The sequence below is a fragment of the Crocodylus siamensis genome, chromosome 4 (assembly GCF_052110815.1).
Source record: "Crocodylus siamensis isolate JL-2025a chromosome 4, ASM5211081v1, whole genome shotgun sequence".
NCBI lineage: Eukaryota > Metazoa > Chordata > Crocodylia > Crocodylidae > Crocodylus > Crocodylus siamensis.
The window spans coordinates 22,074,168-22,099,608 of record NC_143398.1 but is presented as its reverse complement, the minus strand read 5'-3'; the positions used below and the strand labels follow the sequence as shown (position 1 = coordinate 22,099,608).

The 25,441-nt window shown below is 40.7% G+C and overlaps 1 protein-coding gene across 7 annotated transcripts in view; it reads left to right on the top strand.

Moving 5' to 3' along the window:
• The window catches only part of PHTF2 (putative homeodomain transcription factor 2), a 154,154-nt gene that overhangs the window by 86,787 nt on the left and 41,926 nt on the right, over positions 1-25,441 (top strand). For 5 of the 7 annotated variants that reach the window (XM_090041918.1, XM_090041919.1, XM_090041922.1 and 2 more), the window contains 3 exons: positions 5,122-5,287; positions 8,237-8,401; positions 22,743-22,944. In XM_090041918.1, the coding sequence (XP_089898044.1) occupies positions 5,122-5,287; positions 8,237-8,401; positions 22,743-22,944 (533 nt within the window). The remainder of the gene's footprint in view (positions 1-5,121; positions 5,288-8,236; positions 8,402-22,742; positions 22,945-25,441) is intronic. The other 2 variants (XM_090041921.1, XM_090041923.1) reach the window with 2 other exon arrangements.

Genomic DNA, 25,441 nt, shown 5'->3' with positions numbered 1-25,441 from the left:
CTTCTCATTATGGTACCAAATTAAATGCTGGTTCCCTGGGAAAAATAAAATATAATCATAGAAATAGACTGGAGTGAGCTGTACAGACAGGTTACTTTAATTCTAGTATTTCTTAACGTGTGTGATTGAATTTCTACCTGTCTCCCTTTGGTTAACATAATAAACCACTTGGGTTTTTTATAAACTGAAAAAAACAAGTTATATCTTTGGGGACTGTATTGATAGAAGGTTTGTCCTTTTGAATCGCAAAAGAAACCTTTTGAAATCTTGAGTTAATAAAGTAAAAGGTAGTAGTAGCAGTAGTTGACTGCAACCCAGCATTCTTTGAGAAACACTATCCTGTGGATTTTGCAGCTATTTGTGGATAACATAAGAAAATTGGGATTCAGAAGCTATGAGTTATATTCCAGATCCTGGAGAAGAGTGTTTGTGAGAGATTACAGATCCTTTTTGATCTTTTTACTTCAGCATATTTCCCCAGCCTGTTATCCTTTATTGCTCCTATTATTGTTATCCTGCATTGCTGTGCATTTCTGCTTATTTGTGTCCTCCTCTCCTTATTTCTGCATTTATGTTGCACAGTCTTTCTCCTTCTTCTCCATACTTTGTTGAGCATCAATTTATTTCCCTGCTTTTAGTTTTGGTGCTAACAGCTGAAGCACCCAGCAGCCCCTGCTTTGGCCATTCCTTTCTAGGTACATTCTGGGCCCACCTATTTTGCTCCCCTCCCTCTGACCTCCTATCAATTCTCCCACCACATCTGAAGGTTGCATAAACATTAGTTCTGTATTTCCTTGTTTCCATAGCTATAAATTCAGTTACCTTAAAGCTTTCTCCGGATTCTGACTTGCAGAGGAGATGGGGAGACTAGAAGGATAGGGCTCTCCCCAGATCTGCATACATACATGCTGGGCATGTCTACACATTCATTAATGCACTGTAATTACAGCATGTTACCTTTAGTACCTGTAATAACAAGTACTAATTTAATGTGCTGTAATTAGCGCTACTGTGCAGTAGTGCCAGCTGACAGTTTTTTGTGATGCTAATGTGCAGTTGACTAATCCTACAGTACATTAGAGCATTAGGCTGGATTTTGTCTGCTGCGCTAATGTGCAGTAGAATTAATGTACTACACATTTAGCATCTCGTGTAGACAGGCCCACTGGGAAGGAAAGTGCTTAGATCCCTCAAAATGGCAAGGTCCACTGCAGAGCCAGGCTCCCACATGGAGGACTAAAGAAAAACCCCCACATTTTGCCTAGTTTCCTGCTCTCATGAGGAGTCATTGGGACAGGCCTCCATAGGTACCTGCATGTGTAGAAGAGAAGAATGTGGCGCTGACAAGCAGTCTGTCCTTTATTTTCTAACTCGCCCTAATTCTTTCCCCTCCCCCTCACCCCCCCCCCAAAAGTATTTGCCTTAGTTTTCTTTTCTAGATTAGTTTGTGCCTACTTCACCAGATGCTGAGAAGGGACTGAGCCTGTGAAGGAATCAGTGACCAAATAATAATTTCCTTTAACACCTGGTGATCTAAGGAAGATAAAATATATTGTTGAAAAGCTAAATGAGCCTCTTTTTTCAGTCTTTCACTGAAATCAGCATGTAATATGTATTGTCTACCAGTTCTGTGATACCTTCTTGCAGCCATGAGCAATTGTATTTTCAGCAATAAACAACATTGATAATTAGTATCATGGGTTTGCTCAGGAAACACAAAAACAATTGGTTTCAACTAGAGAGCTGTAGCAACGTATGCATCCTCAGTGAATTGTGACAGAGAAACTCCAGTTCAAAAGAAAAAGAATTCAGTGGTTTAGCTAAGGTTTGCCCAGTGCTGAAGGGGAAAATACTTCAGAAATTGTAAGCCTTCTAATGTTTGCTAAGATATATGCAGTGTATTTGAAATAAAAACACCTTTGACAACATTTTTTGTGAATAGCTGGAGGTGATAAATTAAAGAGATATTTCTGGCTTGGGAGCTGCAGTTTAGGATTTTAAACTTTAATTAAATATTGTGTTCCTATGGGTACGATGACTGGGATGAGAATTTACCACAGAAATAAATTGTAATTACCAATCTTTTTTATCTTCAAAATCCTTGTAGCACAATGTGCTTGCCAAATGTGTTCCTGGAATGCATCATTTTTGTGACTCAGCATATATTGACTATATGGGTTATAATGGGACTTAAGAGTATTTCCAGTTCTTGTATTCTGAAATGTCTGCAGTGCATCATGGTTACATTTCAAGTGTATTAGGTAGAGAAAAAAGGAGCAAAATTGGGCTAGCAGTAGTGATACAGAGGAGAAACCAAGTGCCTGGTTAGTTGGAGGTGCCCAGCTTGACACCTGTGCTCCTACAATCCCCAAACACATGCCTAGCAGCTGGAGTTGAGGCCTGGATTGCTTCCTTGCCACCTGTAATTGGAGCAGTCCTGACTGAGAATTGTAACGAACTCTGTTCTTCCGGTTTAGATTATGGACACACAAATTACTGTGAGGAAAAGCTAGGGTTTGAATTTGCAATATGTCATCTATTTTGCAGTGACTGCCTGTGTGCATGCTGTTATCTTATAGCAGATATGAGGTAGTTTTCCCCATTTTCATTAAGGAGCAAAGTGCCTCATTTGTTATGTGGGGTAAGGGCATACAATACACATGGGCAGTTTCTTTAGAGTAACATGTTATAAGTTCACATCCCAGTTTGTCCTCTGATAACTTGTTTGTGTAGTCAGACCATTATTTTGTTGATATTTTAGTGTGGTGTAATTTAAAATGCTTGTAATTTTAATGTAGTTACAAGTTTAAAAGGTAACTGGTAAAAGCAGTTCCTTTTCAGATTATGTGGCTTTAAAACATCAGATTTTACCATGTTTTTTGCTTATGCGGTAATCAAGGAGTCATGTTCTATTATTATCTGGTAGATGAATTCTCAAAGCAAAAAAATACTTTGTGGAGTCATAGCAACATGTTAAAATCCAAGATTTTTTTTCATTGCTGCTTGGGCGGAGTGCTGTTATTTCAGTTTTAAAGTGGTTGATTTCTGTAATTTTATTAAGCTTCTCTTAGGCTGCCACCACATGGCATTTTTCCAAAACTGGTCTTAGGGAAAATGGTGCCCCAGGTGAAATTATTTTGGTGACATCTCCTCCCCAAATCAGAATCAGTGGTGCTACCGCAGGCAGGTGGGCAGGGGGTGCGGCACACAGTCCAGCAGGGAGGCAAGTGGCATGGTACACATTGCCATGCCACTCGGCCTGGCCTGGGATGCAGGGGCAGGCTGGGCTGGGTGGCTGTCCATGTCACCTCCCCCTAAGGCCATCTGTATTCTTTTTACCTTATCTTCTTGTATAGCATAAACATCTTTTCCCCAAAGAAAAATCAGTCTTTCAAAATAGGGTTATGTGTTGTAAGCAGGCAACCTGTTCTTTATTTGTTTTTTCTCTTCAACTTGAGTAGAAGCATGGAGGCACAGAAGCATGGAAATGCTATGCTCTAATGGCTGCCAAAATAACTCTCATTTCTCTCTCACTTGGCAGGCAGAAAGTTAGGGCAGTGTCTAGTTTTAACCCTCTCACAGCTGCTAAGGAATCTGCAGTAACTAATAGCTGAGCAGCCAAAAGTTGCTCCCAATTTCTTAGTGGCTATGACATGGTTAATGCTGTAGCTTGTGCTTAAAGCAGCAATTGAGCTGACTCGCATCCTTTCTAGTTATATAGGCAAAACTTTTATGTTTCTTCATATTTTATATATTTATCCTTGCAAAAGACTGAGGTAGCATTCTTAATATGTGAAATTCTTCATATGCCATTTGAAAATGGCAGAAATAATGATGGCTTTTTGAGAACTTAAAACCTGAAGTTTTTAGGATTTTCAGTTTTTATGAACTGACATAAAGCTGAATAGTCCAAACGCTGCATTTTGCAAATTGCTGTATCTCAAAATAGCTTTGTTGGATTCTCTTGAAAATAGGGCAACATCTTTCTTTGCCTCATGTTCTAATTTGTATTCAAACATGCAGATATTAGAGGCTGATAAAGGGTCCATTTTGTAAAGTAAAATAGCCACCTTTTTATGACATTCAAACTTAATGGTCTTAGCCCTTTTATCTATCTAGGCTTTGTTTAAGTAAGTGGTTGCCATTCCTTATTCTTCCAAATGTTTTTTTTTCTTTATCTTCATTCTCCCATGCTGCTAGCCATAGTTGTTCCAGAGAGATTTGAGCTCTTTTAGGGTAAAAACACTTTAATTTCTGATTTTTAATATTTAAAAAAAAAAATGTCTTGTTCTACTTTCAGGGTAAAAACACTTTAATCTCTGATTAAAAAAAAAAAAATCTTGCTCTATATTTTTACTATAGATGGTTAGTTTGAATAAAATGCATATGAAAGTCGTTTTCCCTGTGTTCAATTCCATGAATACAAATGTCTCAAGGTTTTGTGCACCTTATTCCTGCTCTAAAGTTTTGCACAAGCGTCACATTTATTGATGCATGAAAATTCAGCGTATGTAGGTTCTGCTGTCTAGATGCATGTGGGAAACTGTTGCAGTTGATACAAACCAGCATGCCAGTGTGGAAGGCCAGTGCTCTGTTTATGAGAGAGAATCAGTGGCCCATAAAAGCAAATGCATTGATGCACTCTAATTCTAAGTGTGTAAATGGGCCATACTGGGTTTTCCATATAAACAGATACATTTACATTAAATGACAACAAAAATAAGTAATACTTTCCTATGTTTGGAGTGGCAGATGCACATATGTCTTTAAATACTTCTTCCACATATCTGCTGAGATCACCAGACCTGGAAGTTGCTTCCATGTGTTCAAGTAAAATATTAGGCCTAAATTTGGAATATAGTGGAGCATATAATTTTGTTTTTAGTCTTGGTATAAATGTAGATGGAATATGTGATCTGCCATTTTAGAACACAAGATGCATTAGGGGATATTTGACTTCAGTCAGTTCCAACTGAAACAAGAAGTGATCAGGATTCAGGACAGGATATTTAATGTTGTCAACAGTGTTGATTTTGTGAAAATCTGTATAATTGGTTGATCATGCAAAGAATTTCAAAACTCTTCAGACACCGAACTGAATTTCTTTTCCTTTTTTTGCAGTTGCCGCAGTAGTATTATTCTATACAGCACAAAACCCACATAATATACCTCTGACTGAAGTAATTGGGCCAATATGGCTAATGTTGCTACTTGGAACTGTGCATTGCCAGATTGTCTCAACACGAACTCCTAAACCACCTCCCAGCACAGGGGGTAAAAGAAGAAGGTACAGTCTGTACTAAAATGTTCTTAATCAGTTAGGATCATGAAGTGATCCTGGAATATACATGCATGGAATTATTCTGGAATATACATTCAGTGGGCCATTTTGCAAGGTTTTTGTTTACATAGAGGATGAGGTTTAAGAATTTTGGTCTGTATTTTATATTGTTATTAATCTTTGAAATTGGCTGTGAATCTCCAGTATTTGCTTGATTTCACTTTTATTTGACAATATGTTGACCCTTACTCTTGCTTATAAATGGTTGTCACTTAGTATTAAAGTGACATTCCTGTAAACATTATTGTGACTTTAAATTTTTCAGTTCACAATCTAGATCAACAGGGATCTTGGTTTTCTCTGTTTAAAAATTGTAAATTCTCTGACAATTTTTTTTTTCAAATTCTTTCATTTAAAAATGCTGAAATCACAATTAAAATGAAATGCCACTATATCAATTGAACAGAATGTTTTCTTGATGCATTTATAATTTTTAAGCAATTTGGAAGCCTTCCAGTGCCTCAATAACTATAATAAAATAAATTCTAAGTGTTTGTAAATTTTGGTATTTGATTTGGGTTTTTTATCATGAAAAATCAGAGCTCTCCCTGCCCTTTTCACCCACCAGGACCCAGGTCCAGGCATCTCACTCCCAACGCACAGCCCCCACCCCACCCCTGCTGGTGCCCCTCACTCCCCACCCACAGCCCCTTGGGCTCTGCTGGAGGGGGCCCCCGCAGCAGTGCCCAAACCCCAACTGCCGCCCACAGGAAGCGACTGCTGTGGTGGAGCGGAGCACAGAGCCCAGCTCCCCCTCTCCTGCAGGTGGCACGGCCAGAGTGGAGCTGGGGGGTGGACTTGGATCCCCACTCTGCTGTCCTACTCTTGGGGCCTCCAGCACAGTGGGCAGGACCCTGCACAGCAGGGCTGGGTGGGGAAGCTCATTGCCACTGCTGGGGAGCTCTGCACCACCTTGTTGAGGTGCCACCTGTCCCCCTAGCAGCAGTGAGGCCCACAACTCTGCACTGCCATCCCCACTGCTGCTGGCTAGGCAGGGGGCACCTCTCCATGTCAGTGCAGGGCTTGTGGCAGCGGCATTGAGCTTCCCTTCACTGCCCAGCCCTGCTCTGCTTTGCTCTGCCCTGTTGCACTAGGTCCTACCTGCTGCACTGTGAAAGACCCGGGGGAGGGCAGCAAGGGGGAAGCCCAAGCTTACAATGGTCAGCCTGCCCCCACCCTGTGCACAGTTCTGGGTGGGATGTGCCCCCACTGCCCTCCCTGATAGTGTGTGCAGCAGTGGGGAGCCAGCCCTGCCCTCCTGGATAAGCTGCCTGTGGCTCCATCTCATTCCCCACTGGGGCCCTGTAGCTGCACATTCCAGCCCCAGGCACCAAGCCCCATGCACCACCCCACTGGGCCACAGCCCCAGCCCTGACCAGGTCCCTTTCTCCCTGTGTGGGCTTCAATTCCCCTCCTCCCCTGCCAGACTTCTCTGCAGGACCTGCTCTCCAGGTTGCCTGGGGACCATGTACATGTGTAAGCCCCCTGCCTGAACGCCCTTCTCCTGCTCCCCCCAGCCCCTTGCAGGCTGGAACTCTGCCAGCCTGCACAAAGCTCTTTGCAGAAGTGGAGAATCCATGTGTTTCTCTTTTAAAATGAAAAATCATCATATTTCTCAGTTAAAAGGGAAAATCCGTATTTTTTTTTTCCCATTTTTCTGTGGGAAATGGAAAACCCAGATCCCTGCTGATCAATAATCTTCCTCTTAGAAGCATGCATTAAAAGAACAGAGTTGAAATTACTGATGGGGACTAATACTGCCAAAACTTAAGTGAAATACAGTTTGCTACTGGGAATTATGTCACTGGAATTGGGATTATAAATTACAGTAGTAAATCTGAGGCTTGAGCTTTTGGTAATTAGCAGAGGTATATTTTTGCCTAAAAATTATTCTCGCAGCAAAGACCATTTCTGTCTTACTGCTTAGGGACAGATGCTCATAAGGCCTAAGCCTGAATTGAGTCAATTTTTGCAGGTTAGTTCAACCTGGTTAGGCTAAATAAGTTTGTAACTGTAGACATACCAGACATGTAGGCATATGCCTGCGGTGGCTCAGGCTCAGCTAGCAGCCCTCCCTTCCCTTCCACAGAGCTGAGCTGAGCGGGTGTGGCCAGGCCCTGGCAGGATTAGAGAGGGGTTCCCCCCTCCTTGATAACAGAGTATTTTTCAGCTTTGTTATCAGCATGTATTGCCCTATCAGAAAACAAACAGCCTCTCTAGTTCAGGCTCTTCTTAAACAAAAAAGGAATGGAGGGACATTACCAGCTGAGCCATTGATTAGCTCCAAAAAACCCTAAGCTAACTCTGCTGTCTGCCACAACACGGACCATAGCCAGCATGTGCTCTGCTAGCTAATGCCGAGGTGTCTGCGTAAGGCAGAGGAAATGGGGGATCCCTACTTAGCGGGGAGGGGCAGAGCAGGAGGAAGCAAAAGAGACGCTGCTGTGCCTGCAAGTCTGTGTCGGAGCTGCAGCCAGGGAGCAGAGGGAAGGGGCCAGCCCTGCTGTGGAGCAGAAAGCATGCCGCAGTGGCTTAAGTCTGATTTAACTTAAACCAGCAAGGGGTCTGGGACAGACATTGCATAAACCAGTGTGACCCAAATCAGTTAAATTTGATACTACATTCAACCAGGCTTATCTCCATACTGGTTTCAGCCATTTTCAAACTGGTTTATGTGCACTGAACATCTGTTCTGTTACAGGTTTAAACCAGTTTCTGATCATTTAAACCAGTTTATGTGTAATGTTTGTCCCTAGCCACTAAGTTTTAACAAACTATATTTATTAGAGTTGGATTGAAAATGTTTTGCATGCTTATGAAATTGCTGTACACATTACAGAATTAGTGGATTATCTTTATAAAGCTACCTTCCACTTTTAATCTCTTCTGATGAAGGAAATTAAGGAAAGCAGCACATTTGGAAGTACATAGGGAAGGAGATGGCTCTAGTACTACAGATAACACACAGGAAGGAACAGTGCAGAACTACGGTACAAGCACCTCTTACAGTATTGGCGCTGTCTTCAGAGATATCTGGCATGCTGCTTTCCTTTTATCAGGGTTTGTATTTATTCAAGGCTATATATGTGTTAGACATGCATTACCCCTTTTCTGAAAAAGTGAACACTGATCTATGTTTATGTGTAAATTATTAAGAGATCCAGTATTAATGTTTTTTTACAATATACTCAGCACTGTTGTATTTGAGTATCTACAGATTTTGTCCTCATTTGGCACATTTCAGTAAAATAACCTCTGAGAAATTTAAAAAAAACCGTTGGATTTGGATGTATGCAATGATTCTTCTGAGGTAGGGACATCATGTAAGGACTACCAAAGATAAAAACCATTACTCTTAAATCCTGGGAAAGATCTTGACTGTCCAAGTGTCTGTAATTCCATTTAATACCCCTGATTATAACCTTTCTTTACTGAGAAAATTAAATACCTTTCTGATGGCATTGGCTTATTGCTTCCTTGCCAAAACCCTAATCTCAGCTGCCAAATCTCCCTGTCTGCAAATGAAAGAGAGGTCAGGATTCAAATGCACATGAAGTTTGATTTTTTTGAAGGACCACAGAATGGTTAGTTCAGTGAACTACAAATTGCCTGTATCATTTAATTTTTTTTTTTTTTTTAACTATTGGAGGGAAGGTATAAACATGGTATTCTTCAGAAGCCATTTCTCAGACGCTGAATGTCAAAATGATGGTTTTATCCTTGGAAAACTTATTGAGAGACATGTACTGATTCTTTAAAATCCAGTTTTCTGAGTGCTGTAGATACTAATTTAAGGAAAAAAGGAGGTATTTAGAAATAGGAACGAATCCTGTAAGGTGGTTTAAACTTGAGAAAAGGGATATTGCATTTTACTACATGTATGTTTTGTTGTACAGAATGCATCATGTAATTTAACTTCATTAACATGCCTGTCATAGTTGTGATTATGTGCTCTTATATTCTGATGAAGTTTATTCTGTAGTTTAAAAGTTTTGTATCAGAAGCATCACATTTAACTGCTGGCATTTATACATTTTACAGCAGTGGTAATGCTGTCCTGCTTTAACTTACATAAAGCAATTACTTTTTCAAAGCAACTTCTTGAAAAACATAAGGGTATAGACAGGCATACAATTAGAGCAGCTTCAGAAGGGGAAGAGAACTGCTCCGCAGAGCACAACAGCTGTTGCCATTACCTCTACATGAGCCTGTAGCTATACAAGTGTAGGAAAATCCCTGTGGCTTTAACTGCTTCTCACCTGTATTGCTGTACGAGCATGTCCTCATAACAGTTGCAGTGTAATAGCTGCTGTATAAATGGCACCCCCTCCCCTTTGGAAGCTGCTGCAAGTATAGATTTGTTCATTCCCTATAGGTATTATCAAATACTATTGATGTACTTTTTGAGTACACATTTTAAATGAGCTGGTCTTTATGTAAATATAATCCAGGGGTTTTGGAGCTTGGTTGTGCAATGTGTGCATGTTTTCCAGAAGTCAGTTGCATTTAATACACAAGACTAGGTCGTAGGATCTCCATATCCTTTGCTGTTGCTTTTTCAAAGTTCAGCCTACGATACTGAGTAGGATTTGGCACAGCATATGCAGTGTTTCCAGTTAAGTAGGTTGTCCAGAACTCACTGTAATGTTTGTTTACACCATTTAATCAAACAAGGGCAATGAGAGGTACTTGTTATATCCCATCCTAAAAAAGACAAAGTTTTTTTTCAATTCAAGTGGGGAAAGTGGAAACCAGAACTGAAGTTACTGTCTGTTACTATTAATAAAACATATAAATGATTCACTTAATATTTTTATTTACAGCATTTTATGCTTGAAATTTAAGATTGAGAAATTATTAATTCATGTTTAGTCAGCTAAATTACAAATTTTACCACTAATATCTTCTATGGAGCTTTAATGAGGTACCTCTTGAAAAGACATGGCTACAGTGGAGTAGGAGGTCATTTGATCCATTGCTCCTCCTCTGAGGCAGTATCAAGTATATTTAGATCATCAGTGATGGATATTTGATTAACCTGTTCTTAAAAACATTGATGGGAATTCCACACTTAAGTAATCTGTTGCTGTACCTAACTATTCTTTTAATGGGAAATTTCCCACCAACCTTAGCCTTATTCAAGTCAAGTCATTCAGTAGACCAGTTACCCAATGATTGGCCACAATGTTTGAAAATACTATATTAAAATGCATTTTTGGTAATTAAATGGTTTTTGGTTTTCCCTTTATAATGAGAATAAGAAAATTCCTAAGAATTTAACGAATGCTTATCTCTCAAAGGGTGTAGCATCAGTGAAATTATTATTAAGTAAAACTTGTTCCCATACTCTAACTACTTTAACTAAAGGAACATCTAACATTAAACGTGAATGATTACTTCTGTTTTCCTTCATCAGAAGAGTGTAGTTGCACTCAATGTGAAAACCTGTAGAAGCTAGAAGTGGTGAAACTTCTGTTTTTGCTCTAGTGCTGATACAGTGGAATATGCTACTGCTGGCATAGCCTTTGGCATGGAATATGTTGAACTGAATTTGATTTTGGGACTTTTTCCAAAACCAAAAGTTAAATTCATTACCAGATATTTACTTGCATGATTTATGATATATAGACTGTCCTCAGCTGATTCCTTTTTCCACAGCAGAGGAAATAGCATGCATATTTGTTTTGTACAAACACCCAAGATATTGAGTACAATAATATCAGATGAATTGGGTGTGTGTGGTGAAACCTTGTGGCTAAGACCAGTGTTTTTCTTAAGACTTAAAGGTTGTTCTGCTAAATTAGTATTTTGATAGAAATATTAAGCAGTTTAACATGTATTTGTCCAAAAATCTCTCTTTTATTTGAATTTAATTTTCAGGGATGACCCAGTATACTCTTTGTTAAACAGTGTTAACAATACTATTAAATGTCTACAGTTTTGTTAAGGGTTGAGTCTGGCCCACTGTTCTAAGTTACTGTATATGTATAGCAGATCCTGAGACCTGTGTTAGACAGTATATATGGGTTCATGGGGGACTTTCTCATTGACTGTATTGACTGTAGCAAATGTACTGTATTTCAAGGTGCTAGGAGCTAGTCCAGCATTTTTTTCCTGTTTTTTTAAGCATATCCTAAACAGAAATGTGTTGGTGTAAAAATCAAGCTGTGAAATTGTGACCGAATTTTGAGTGTTGATGACAGGGAGAAGCAGTACACAAAACATAATTTATTGTTTAGATTCTGATATTGCCCAAAGACCTCAGCAGTGCCAAGGCTCTACATACACACACAATAAGAGGAGGAAAAATAACTTAGTGTTTATGAATTGTCAGTGCAGGTCAGTTAGTTGTCCGTGAAAATAAGTAAAAATCCACAAGCTTTGGCTCAAGCCTTGAATGTTTTCAAAATTAGCCTTCATCTGGAGTGCAGCTGCTATTTACATTTCCTGACAACCACACATCATGTATCCAAACTTTTAGCTGGAACAAAAATGTATATTATGTTCTATCTGGGTGATCTGCTATTTCCTAAAATTTTTCACATTCAAATAGTGTTTTTGGGGAAATGCCACAAGAGGTGAATGCATATAATTTTTCCTGTGACAGCCAATCCTAATTCTGTAAACATGTGCAGAAGCATAGATCCTATCTAACCTGATCTCTACAGTAGAGATATTGAAGAAAACAGGTTTGTTCCAATCTGAACCATTTTTAACTTTGTGGCTAGGGACAGAAGTTGCACTCAAACCAGTTTAAGTGATTGGAAACCAGTTTAAGCCTGGAACACAGCAGAAGTTTAGCTCACATAAACCAGTTTCAAAATGGCTGAGCCCAGTTTAAGATAAACCTGGATGGATGTAGGAGAAGACTTAAGTGATTTAGGTTAAACTGGTTTATGGAACTTTTGTCCCAGATCCCCTCCTGACTCAAGTTACCTCATGGTGCCCCAGCATCCCAGGATGCTTTGCAGCCCTGGGCTGTGCTTTCTGCTCCAGGGGAGGAGGGCTAGCATCGCCCCCAGCTGTCACAGAACTGAGGTACCAAAGCCTCTGCTCCCTAGCCTGGTTCCTGCTTGTGCGGGTCAGCCTGGTGGGACGGGGGGACAGGGGAACAGGCCCCCAGGCACCCTTAGCCTGGGTCTGCACAGCAGGCGGAGCAGGGGGGAGGGAAAGCCACAGGGCCTTTTTGCTTCTTGAGCTGTGCTACGATCACCCTACCTCTGTCCCCTTGCCAGCCACCTACCTCTGAGAGGCAAGGGCAGAAATGCACCCCCTCTGGTTTGGCGTTGGCCCCCAGCGTTGCAGACCCAGCTGGGGGGGCTGGAGCTGGGCTGGAGGCGTGCATTTCCCCCATGCCCCTGTGCCTCAGAAGCAGATGGTTGTTGAGGGGGTTGGGCTGGGAAGAGATTTGTCTGCTGGTTCTCCCCCTCCCTGCAGCTGACAGCAAGGGTGCGGGTGTGTGTCCAGCAGCCAATCAAGTGTGGGCTGCCAGTCTGCTGGGTTCAGCAGCCTTCAGCAGTATAAGAAGTCATGTGTGAGCACCCCGACGCTCCTGGCCTGGGCCAGTGCAGGCTTTTGTCTGTCTTGGTCACAAGAACATTAAACGCCAGTACAGTTTGTTATCGGTTCAATCTATGCAGGTTAGAAAAACGTGCAAAAATTGAATTGATTCTGCCTCTGACTTTTTGAACCTCTGTACTTAGCCCATTGGCTTACGAACCCATGCTGATTTCAAGCCAAGGCTGGAAGAGCTGTTGTAACCCAGCAGTGTCAAAAGATGTGGCTTGTGAGTTGCTGGATACAGCTGCAAAGCCACATAATCCAGACTGGTTCTGGCCAGTCAGGGACCCTCCTCTTCCCCCCTCCTTCAGGACTGCATCACATGTGATGCCTACTCTGGCAAATCTGGGATGCAAGCCACACGTGGCACCTGCTCCAGCTGGTCCAGAGTGGGCATCATGTGCTGTATCGGTCCTGGAATGGGTCCCAAACCAGCCACAGTGGGCACTGGATCCAGCTTGGGGGTGGGGGGTGGGAAAAGCTCCCAGGATGCTGGATCTGGTGCCCACTTTGGCAGATTTGGGATTGCTCTGCATGCAGTGCCTGCTTCAGCCAGCCAGTGACCTACACTGCATACAGCATCCAGCCTGGACCAGCTGGAGCAGGCACTATATGTCATGCATATCTGGATCTATCCAGAGTAGGTGCCGCAAATACTAGATCTAGCACGTTGTGGGGGAGAGGGGTGTTTGGGGCCAATCTGGCATGTGGACTTCAACAAGATGATATTAATACACCTGGTGTAACTCTGCTTCACCCATCTAATTTAGCAAGTCACAGGATAGTTAGGTTTATGGTTCACTTTTTTTAGGTGAATGCATTGTGTGCAAGGATTACAGTGGGTTTTTTCATATTTTATTACATATGTTGTTTAAAGTTTTGCCAGAAACTGCCAGAAACCATTTAACTTGCTTTGTTTTCAGTACACTGCACACAGAAGAAAGCTTTAGGGGACTGAATAGCTGTGTATCTGAAGATTTTTAACTGTGACATTTATTTTCATGATAGGCTTGATCAGAATTGAGCACTTAATTATTTTGTACTGAATTGTAACTTTCTCATTAATTCTTTCATCCACTGTAGCCTATGAAAAAGTAACAGATGTATAAAATATTATTTCGTGTATTAAATGTGAGCCTTTTGTTGTTCTTCTGCTGTAAGTATTTTGTCACTGATACTGCTTTATATTTTTAATGCTGGAAGTTGAAAATTTCTGAATCTCATGCTCTTATATACAGAACAGGATGGCAGTAGCAAATTGTCCTACTTGCTTCTAAAGGCTTGACAAGCTGTTTTCCATAAATAACAATCTTACCACACATACCACTCTTACCATCTCTTCAGCTTTCTCATCGTCCTCAATTATTTAATATCATAGGACCAAAGCACACTTTTGAGGAACTGATTTTGCTATTTTGACATTTTTGTCAAAGAAGCATCAATAATATGTTCAACTGGAGTCCATCAGGCTAAATAGATTTTAAAATACATCTGTACACATGCTAAAATACTGTTATAAAAACCAGAAGGCAAATGAACCAGTCTTCAGCTGTTTTAAGGATTTTACAATGTATAGTAATGTTCCACGATTTAATTTTAAACTTAGTTATATATACTTTTCTCTCTTGATAGATATTATGTATATAATCCATAATAATAAGAATATATTTTATTGAAATATTCTAAATATGAAACAATTTATGTTCGTATACTTCTATTTTATCCTGCAGTAGGTTTGACTATCCATTTTATGGCTGTGTCAAGAAGCAGGAGGCACATTCTATATATACTACTGACTAATATTAAGCCACAGTTGTCTATACTGAAGACGTGGAGTAGCAGTTACTTTAAGCCTCTTATCCTTCTGTCTTTTCTTTCTTCTCTCCTGATGTAAAGCATGTGAACAAGGCAGAAGAAGGGAAAGGAGAATAAAGACTCCACATTACATTCCCTTTTACTTACCTGGTATTGTCCTCTATTTTGTAACTCTTTCCCCTTTTATAGTTTCATCTGTGATGTCCTTAAGTTTATGTTCTCTGTTGCTGTTTCTGTGCTTTCTTCTACACTTCACCTTATAGATAGAATGCCCTTCTTGACCTGGTCTGCTGAGCAGTTAGCTTAATTTTAAATCCCTTGGGGCACCCACTTTTCTTGTGTTGTATAACTGAGTTGGCTATATATTTTACAAATAATCTCAAATGATAAATAATCATTTACCTCACAAATTTAGTGTTCCTTTGGTGTGATGAAAGGGATATAAAACTGGGAATCAGAGGAGCAGTAATATGGACACAAAGGCCTTCCCGGTGGATTGGGGGATATTTGGTGTTTTAACTTTTTTAAAATGCATCCTTTTTCTTTAAAGAGAACAAACAAACAAAACCCATTATGTTTTATAACATTATGTATTATGTATCTGTATATTCCACCCTATCCTCCTTCCTCCTCTGCCAGAACCTCGTTATACTGAATATCCCTTGTTTCTGTTTGTGTTCAGAAATTGCTTTTAGTTGCAGCTAAATTAGGCAGTCCCCACAACTGTCACCATTTTGTGCTGAGTAATTTTTGTGCCAAAAAAGTCACAGATCATGCAAAAAGGACAGATGTTGAGAACGAATGCAAATAGTACTTCTACTGGGGTGCATGTGGAAGTTCTAGGAGATGCATCTTTGACAGAACCCTGCTGCTAAGTGAAATGAATTTGGAGAATGTGTTTCTTGAAAAAAACTTTGGCTGGAAAACTTTCCAGGAGCTCCTAAACTTACTGGAAACAGAGCCCCAAACAGGCAAGTGAATCATCAGTCTTTTGTATGTCCCCCATCTGAATTTTAGATTCCAATTTGTTTTATAAAATTGGACATTGCTGTATTTCAAATTCCTCTTGTTCAAAAGTGACTACTCTGCTTTGATTCTCTGTATGGTGAGCTACTTCTTCAAAATCAAATAAGTCAGAGCCTTGAGAAACAGAAGACATGGAAAAAAGAAGTGTAGAGTTAAAAATATAGTCATATCTTCCTTCTTGCTGCTATTTTCCTTGCCAGAGTTCATATTGTAGCAGGAGCTGTTCTTCAGAAGCTAAGATGCTAAATTTCTAGAAAAGCAGAACTGGGTAAGACCAATTTTGAGGGTTCTTCTCTATACATATTTTCCCCTCACTTCACACTTGCTCTATTGTCTTCTCCTTTGAGTAACATAATGAGGGCCTTGTTCACCCTGCTCAGTTCTGTGTAGGGGAGTCTGTTTTTGCAGAAATCCTTTCACTTTAAAAAAGCTGTTAGATCACAGGTTCTTAAACTTTTTTAGACTCAAAGCACCCCTCAGAAAATGCCAGTTCTTACCTCATTTCTTGACTATGGAAAAAGAATAGAGTACCTTATTTACCCAATTACAAGACAAGTTTTTTCTCCCTCAGTCAGCTTAGATGGAAAAAAGCCCCTCATCTTATATTCACATACAAGAAAACCTCATTAATAGGGGTCTACTCAAACTGAGGAGGCAGCTGGCTGATTTTGTGGGCAGATCATGGGGCCGGCTGCCATTTTTGCCAGCTTATTGTGGTGAGGGTCCCCACCCATACCTCCGGCTGAGGGGGCTTGGTGGCCTCACCCCTTGCTACTGCTGACTGGCTGCAAGGTCTGTTTGTCATATGGCCCCACCCTTCACTGCTGATTGGCTAAGGGCAGTCCATCATGCGCCTCCCCCCACCTTGCTGCCAATTGATGGAGAAGGGTGGAGTTTCATAACAGGCAGATCTTCTCAGTTGGCGGTGAAGGGCAGGGAGGTGGCAGCCATTCTGGGCTTCCCTTTGTGTCATTAGCTCCCCTTCCCCACAGTGGCCTGCATGGCTGGGTTGCAGAGGCTATGAGGACTGCTGGCTTTCACTAGGGAGTCAGCATTTTATTTTCAGTAAATTTTTTTTTCTCAGTTTTTGCAGGCATTGCCCCATTTCTCAGGCAATGCTAGATTTCGTGAGTTAGGCAAAATTGCAATTCGGGTAGGTCCCTACTCATTAAATACATTGTCTATTATCAAACTACTGTCAAATGTAGCATGTGCTCAGTAATAGAAGCCAGCTATGAAATTGATTTATTAAGGCCAAATCCATTTCAGATTCGTTTGGGCAAATCCCAATAGTCAATTTCCAAAATTTGAGCAGAATTCAATCATTGAGTCTGTAACTCTACCACCAGGCAAGTATTCTCCTCCTAGGCCTAGTGGTCTGGGGCTTCAGATACCTTCCCTCCCCCTCAGTCCAGGCTGACATTCTACATACAAGTCGCAGGCCCAGAGGCCTTGGGGCTCAAGTGCCCCCCCCGTTTCACTTGATCTTAGCCAAAAGGCCAAGGGAACCTGCCACAAGCCCATCTAAATGAGCCCATTGTGGCTAGTGCCCTTTGCTTTGCCTCTAAGCTCTGACTCTGTCAAGTCATGGTGACCACTGTGCTGAATACATTTCAATATCCTTTTTGGTCTCTCAGCTGAGCTGTGCATTTCTTTCCCATTTCCAATGATTCCTGTTTCTTCATCAGCCTTAAATGGCTGGTAAATATCAAGAAATTGAGGCCCAAATAGTTCACCCAGAACCCCCATGTTGTCCTCTCTCTCAGGCTGTCACATATTACTGTGTCCCCACCCTCTACAATCTGGAGCTGGATCAGGTTGCCCTGCACCTCATCTGCATACAGGGCATCTTTATATGTGCTCCAGAGGGGAAGTGGCCATTCAGTGAGCTTTAGTAAAAGTGCCCCTGCTGTTGGTTTGAAGCACAGGGACGCTAAATACACATGATGCGGCTGCTGAGCATGCTAATTAGCACGTTGGAGCAGACATCTGGCAAGTATATAGGTGCCTCATAAGTTTTGGAGGATCCCAGGATTTGTGACAAAGAACATCCAGTTCCAGTCATAAGTGTGGGGATAATTAGCTCGGGGATCCTTGGTGGGAGGGTGGTATACACATATACTGAGCAGTACTAAACTGCTAAACTGTCAACGTGGCTTGAAATGCTAATGACACTGGGGCCCTGCCAGTGTGGTAAATGATGAACCTGTTAGCAATGGACCAATATCATGCATGGTTTGTATTACAGATAGGTAGGTACAGAAGTGCTGCTTAAAAGTATTTTTATGGAGTACCTATGCTAAAACCTGCAGCAGTTTCAAAATAGGTAAAATGCATCAATTGTGGATGAACTAAGTTTGTGGGTACCTGTAGTAATTTGTATATAGGCAAATTTGCACCTCATTTCTAGCAGGGTCTGACAGTAAGGAGTTGGGGAAGGGTCTGCAGGGGGAAAAAGTTAGGGGGAGGCAGAGGGCAAGAGGGCTAGCTGACCACACAGATCTATTTTTCCTGGTGTAACACTAGGAGGGGGGACAATTTCAAAGCAAACCTCCAATAATTAGATTCTGTAGCTGGAAATTTAATAAGAAATTTATATATATAAAAGCTAATTTCTGGGGGGTTGTCTTATATAGGCTCGTCTTACATTTTAGTAAATGTAGCAATTCTTCTGGTGCAAAGAACTCAGAAAGACCACAACTGATCAGGGTGTGTTTGACATTATGCATTCCTATTTGAAGTCTACATTTCTAATCTTGGTAAGCATGTATAGGTGTTTGCCCATCTAAAAGCATGCTATGGAACCCTTACTAGGATGCCACAGTTCTGGCACCCTGGTTGAGAATCACTGCTCAGTCTAGCTTTGTAGATAGATCATCTAAATTGAGATGTTGGGCATAGCTAGTCAAAGAACTGGATTCAAGTAGTAGGGAAGACTAAAGGCTAAACATGTTAACAACCCTCAGACATTTGACACTGATTGAGGAAGATTTGAACAGAAGAATTGAAGAACACCTCGAACACTGACTGCCTTTGCCATTCTAATTTTGGTCTGGTTTCTCCAGTGGCAGCTCTTCCTCTTTCATCAACTTTGAGAGGGAAGAAATTTGAGTCTTCTATTTACCCTTCTCAAAGTTGTTGGTCCTTTTTCACTGTAGTCATAACTGTTCTTTCTCCTGTTTCCAGAACAAATGCCCTTACAATAAATATCTTTGCCTCTTCATGCCAATTTTTGCAGAAATAATACTGAAGGGTTAGCTGACCCAGTCCTATCTATATTTCTTTTCAGGTCCTTATCAAGCAACCTTGTTAAAGGGTGCTCAAAGTTGGAGCTGCATGGTTGCCTTGTTGTTTCTCTGAGATTGTAAGCTATTGCCTGACTTGAAAGTCCAAGGTAGTTCTCCTTGAGCCCTTTTCTTGCCCAAATCCTATACGTAAGGAAGGGATGGGGATTCTACTCTTTAGCAAGTTAGCATATGAAAGTTTTGATCTAATACTAGATCTTCATATTCTTACGCAACAGATCTTTTCAGTGAGACTTACTACAGAAACTTACATGTCCTAGTAAGCTGAAAATTGTGTTTCCCTTGTTTGGAGGACTTGAAAGATCTCCATTTTACCCAAGGCATTCTTTTCAAATTACTTTCAACTTATTTTCATTCATTTTGCATCAAGATACTTACTGTCCTCACAGACAGTGTGCGCCAAGAGAATTGCCACTACCTGGATAACTTATTCTGAGTAGTTTTGGCTTGAGTCCTTAGCCAGACCATGGATGTAAAAAGAAACAAAAATACTGGTCATGAGTAAGAATCTTGAGTATCTGTCATACTGAAAGAAGTCTTAATTGCTCCCATTTCAGGAGACTGTTTTGCCATTCTTATCTCTACTGGTTTCTCAGAGGTTAGAAACTTTATTTTTCCACAGTTTTACTCTCCCAGTTAGGTACCTTCTGCTTTTTGGCCATTTGCATCTTGTATGAACCCAGGGTTCAATTAAATGTTACTCCCTGAAGTTGACATTCCTTCAGTGACAATTTTTTCCCCCTGGAAGGATGGTTCTTCATCCACTGCTTTGTTCATGAATTCCTGCTGAGTCCCAACTAGAGAAGTATGACTGTGAGCCTATTAGGCTGGGGTGTCATTTCAGTATGCATGCTCACAGAGGAGGAGATCTAGTTCTCTGTTCTGCAGTTTATAGAGGATTCATTTAGTTTTTATTCTCCTAGGGAAGACTGAGGAGTGTGCTATTTGTTTCTACTTCCTTCAACACCTCTTGAGCCTTGTGAAAAAAAGTAAATATGTACTCTCCATGTTTCTATTTCAATAAATTCTGCAGTAACTCAGCGTGGATTGGGTTGCATATCACAGGGTCCTGGTCGCATTTGAAGTGATATGCTCTTTTCTTTGCAACCCAAAATAATCAACTGATTGTTTTAGGATTGCTAGTTTTGAATGTGTTTTATGGATCCTTTGTTTGAATTTATGAGAATATTTTTAAGTAGTGTTTTAGCTCGAAAGGGCATGACAGTTGAGTTCCTTTATTTCTTCATTACAACTTCTTCCTCCTTCTCCCCAGATAAGTCTTCTCTTTTCCCTGGTCCCCACAATGTATTTAACATTTCCATGTTGTTTAAATGAAAGTTAACCAATAACTGGAGTCCTTCAAGCCTTTCCACATTCCCATTATTAGGAGATGCAATGGTCCAGCTACATCATGGTGTGTTTCTTATTAGTGATATTTATAGGGGCTCCTACAAAGAATAGCTTGTTGTTTTACCTACTACATATCCCAAGCCCTCTACGCAGAAGAAAGCTGCAGGGTCTCGATCCAAAAGGGTAAATTCTGTTTTACCTCTCAGCCATGTATACAGGTCTTTGGCAGGAAAGGCTCTATGTGATCCTATTCCTGAAGAACCATTAACACAAAAATGGGTAGGTCTTCCTGCTCCTCACCACTTTTTATGATTTTAGCCTTAAAGCTAAGATGATGGCCCATTACAAAAGTAACCGGGTTAAACATTTTCAGGGATTTGAAATCTAAATGGCACTTTGTCAGCTAAATGGCACTCAAGTATTTAATAGGTGGAATAGGATGTAGCCCAGTGTGGATATTTTGGTTTTAACATGTTCACACCCAGTTCTTAAGATATAGAAACGTAAGCAGCAGCTGCTTACTGGATTCAAATGGCTATAACAAGGGCAGGCTGGCACAGTACTCTATTATTCACTGGGTAAAGATTTCCTATGTAAGACCTGGCAGGCTGACAGCAAAGTGAAGATCTACTATAATTTGTCTCTTCAGTTGGTAAGATGGTCACCTACTACTTCTTTCACACATTTCCTTAGGGGTGTGCAAAGTGGGCCATATTCGATTCAGATTCGGCCCTATTTGGGGACAGTGATTCAATTCGTTGATTTGGATCACTGTCCTGATTTGCTTTGGTCAAATCTGAATCTGAAGATTTGAGGCTGATTCAGAGAATCAGCAATTTGGCCATAGACACAACTTTAAATGTTTTTTCTACATACCTCAAGGTACCAGCATGGCTTGTGAACGATAAGATGGTGGGGCAGTTGGAGCATCCTACAGGAGTGCGGGGGTGGGGGGGCATCTGTGTGTTCAGTGGCGCACCACCCTGACACCAGTCATTGAGCCAGGGTGTGCAGGGCCACCCACACGCTCCATGGTGGACCTGGAAGTGAACCAGAAGTGCATCTAGTCCACTTCTGGGTCCACCGCCAAGTGCACTGGGGACCCCCTGCACTTCTGTGGGATGCTTCATCTGCCCCAGCATGTCAGCATTCATGAGCCACCTAGTAACTTGACGTATGTAGAAAAATCATTTAAAGCTGTGTCTGTGTCTGAATCATCAGATCTCTCCGAAATGATTTGGAGGGTTCTGATTCAATTTGGAGAGATTAAAGGGTCTCCTGATTTGATTCGGATTGAGAGATTCGGCTACCGAATCGGGCTGAATCTCCACCAGATCAAATTAGTGACGGAAGCTTCACACAGCCCTACATTTACTTCCATAATCACATGGACTTCATATCTCTGGCAGCATCTTAATTTGGAGATGCAGTCATATAAAGTGCGCTGTAGGTATGCCCATCTTTGAAAATTCTGCTGATTGCTTCATCTGTTGATTAGTCAAAACTATTGGTATGTAAGATGGAAGAAGAGGAACAAATTACAAGGAAAACTTCATAGGTATGCCATTTTATGATTATCATCTTTCTTCCTGTCCACATTCTTCCTGGTTTCTCCCAAGGAATTGTCATTTGGTATAGGCCTTCTATTCTTTACTTAGGCAATTCTTTCAGACTTTGCAAGAGGAGGTCTTAAGCATAATTACTGAAGATGATAAACGGATATTGCCTCTTTGGAGGAGACATAACACTCAAAACTAAATGGTAGCAACCTACTTTATTCATCTGAAAATCTTCTAATAAACATAAACTGCATTTGGAATGGAAAAGAAGGATTTAAGACCAAAGAACAATACTGTTGGATGACTTAGTTCTGCACTTTTTTGTCCCTAAAGTGCAAAAACTAGGAAGTTTTCGTTGAAATAACTGGTGAGAATATTTCTGCTGGTGAATATATTTTCTGTTTGTTACCATCTTACTATCAAGGGAATTCATTCCATTCATTCTTAGTAAGTAAGTGTTCTAAAAGCTTAGTTTTTAAACTAAGGGAATGGGATGTAAAATAAAGTTTTTTCTGGGTCCATGCCTCTTTTAGTAGTCTATATAACTTTATTCTTTAATGTATTTGGGTTTTGTAGTTTTATTTGGTATTTTGATATTACTTGTTAAGATTATGAAATGGTAAAAGAGTAAAAACACAACTGCATCAGTTGCTTCATTTAAGTACTAGTTTTAATCCATCTCAACAGTAAAATAAAAATGTGGACGGCAGAAAGTTAGATGTTTAAAAGGAATATTTCTTTTACCGGGAATACAGTAATTTTATGCACTTTTTGCTTTTAATTTAGGTCAAAGAAAACAAAGAGCTCAATAGATAAATCAACAGAGACTGATAATGGCTATGTTTCCCTTGATGGAAAAAAGACAGGCAAAAGCAGTGAAGATGGCACACAAACACATGAGCCTCACTGTGAAGAGATTAGGCCAGATGAGGCAGGCTGGAGCACAGGAACCGTAAGAAATGCATACAACAATCATAGTCATCACAAAGTAAGTGTGCTTCATTGCTTTTGGCAACAATTTTATATAATTAGTAATAGTTTGTCAAATTATATTTATATTTGTGCCATAGCACTTTGGATAGAATCATGAGGTTGGAAGGGATCTGAAGGATCATCTATTCCAACTTCTCGCACAGATGCTATTTCTAGTAGCATAACTAAGAGGCAGGGGCGCACCAAGGCAGAAGTCACAGAAGCCCTGGTCATCGACTTAAGACTTGGATGATGTTCAGTTTCTCCAGGGAGAGTCCTTGCTCTTTCCTGGGGAAACCAAGAGTGTATGGCAGTTCGTAATTTTTCTCCTGGAGTAAAAGTGGCCACTCTGGGATAAAAATAACACGGAAACAACCAGAGTGAAGTGTTTCCCTAGAGAATATCTCTAAGGAGACAGAACTTCTGTACAGACAGCCAGTGTGCTTTACTGTTGCTTTTTCTCTCTCCCACAGGGTGAGGGAGAGCATGCATCAGTCCTAGCCAGGCAGGGAGCAGAAGCCCCCTGAATGCTTTGGGCTGGAAAAGGACTGTGCTGAAGCACTTGGTTTATGTGTAGTTTCTGTCCCTAGCCCAATATAAGTGATCAGAAACCAGTTCAGATCTGTAACACAACAGAAGTTCAGTACATGTAAACAGCTTTCATAGTGGCCAAAACTGATTTAAGATAAATCTGGATGGATATAGTATCAGCCTTAGCTGATTTCGGTTAAAATTGGTTTATTGAACTTCTGTTCTAGATCCCCTCCAGATGCAGAGTTAACTCATAGCCTCCAACATCCCAGGATGCTTTGAACCTCCCCTGCAAGCTCCCTCTCACAGGGTGGGTGGGCTAGCCTTAGCCCAAGCTATCTGCTTCAGCCGAGCTGGGAGGTGTTTCCTAGTGCCCCCCAGCTTCTAGCCTTGGCCACTGCAGGCAGGTGGCTGCATTTCTAGGATCAAAAGTGAATGCCTGTTCACTTGCTTATCAGTTCAATCTGTGCAGCTTAGACTAACCTGCAAAGATTGAATTGATTCAGCCTAGGGCTTTTTGACTGTCTGTATTTAGACTTTGGGGTATGTTCTGCTTCTGGCTTGTTCCCTGCCTGAATCAAAGCATTTGGGTACAGGGAAACATACAAGCATATGCCCTGCCTAGCCTGGGCTACAGCACAGCACAGCACAGCACAGCACAGGGCTGGGAAAGGCTGGAGGACTCTTCTGTGCACAGCACAGACCTCACCCCCACCTTCCCTGCCAATCCCTACCTATGTTCACTTAAAAAACAAACAAACACACATGCCTGAAAAGCTGTTTGGGCTGTGTGCTCTAGGTAGCCTCAGCATCCATACTGGCAGTCTTTGTTTCTCTGTCTGAACTTCTGTACAGGTCAGTTTTTCTCTCGAGCAAACCTGGGAAAGGTGGATGATTTGAATGTGTATACATAGCCTTAGTGGGGGAGCTGAGTGCAACTGCTGCCCAGGGTGCAGCACTGCCACATTACATCTCAAACTATTCCTAAATCATCTCAGACAAATACATATTCAACTTCTTAAAAAACTCTAATAAAGGAGGTTCCAGAACTTCTTTAGGCAGTTTATTTCATTGTCAATCTGTTCTACAATTAAGAAGTTTTGCCTGATATTTAATCTAAACCTAAACCAGTCTCTATTTAACTTATGAATTTGCAAAAAGTTTTTAAAATAAAACTCATGTTATGGTACTTGGGGCTTAAGTGTAAGTTCGACCTTCAGGGTATTCACTTATTTTCTTTCCTTGTTTCCCTAATGCTTTCTCTTTTTTATCTTTTCAATATTCTTTTTCTTTTACAGGCATATTGCTGAGATCTAGGCACTATTTTATTAAAAAGAAATGCATAAAAAATTACACAGGGCTAAAATATACCATTACTACCTCAACTTTGCAGAAGGAAGGACACTTAAAACCTTTGTGGTGATGCCTGGGTTTTAACCATGTGTGGTTTAGGGTATTCTGAAAAAATGCTCTTCAAGAGTTATTTTAACCCTTATAAATTAGAAAATAGCATTTACAAAAATTAACAAACATTTTGCTATTTTCTGTGGAGACTCCCTAATGAGAGTCCTTTTCATTTGGATATACACAGAGTAGTGCTTATCTCCTGTACCTGATTTTTACTGACTTAGGGTTTTTTTATTTTTCTTTAATGTAACACACCAACAGGTGTGCTCTTGTGTGCATGCTCACTCACTCTCTCACTCTCACAGTTATTTCAGGCCTTATGTACAGATTTGCCTGCTGTAGATGTTTTTCTGGCTCAAGTTTGCTGCTGTCTGGTACAAATTTCACACTAATAATGACAAAAAATCCTGACCTTGTCCACTCTGCCAAAATCTTCCTTGCCAGTCTTATTAATTCATCGTTTCTCCTTTCCATATGCCTGTGTACAAAGGCAGAGAGATGATCTAAAAGGGTGTCCTTTTCCTCCCTGTCCCATGGAACAGAAAAGACTCAATAATAGAAATTTCATCAGGAAC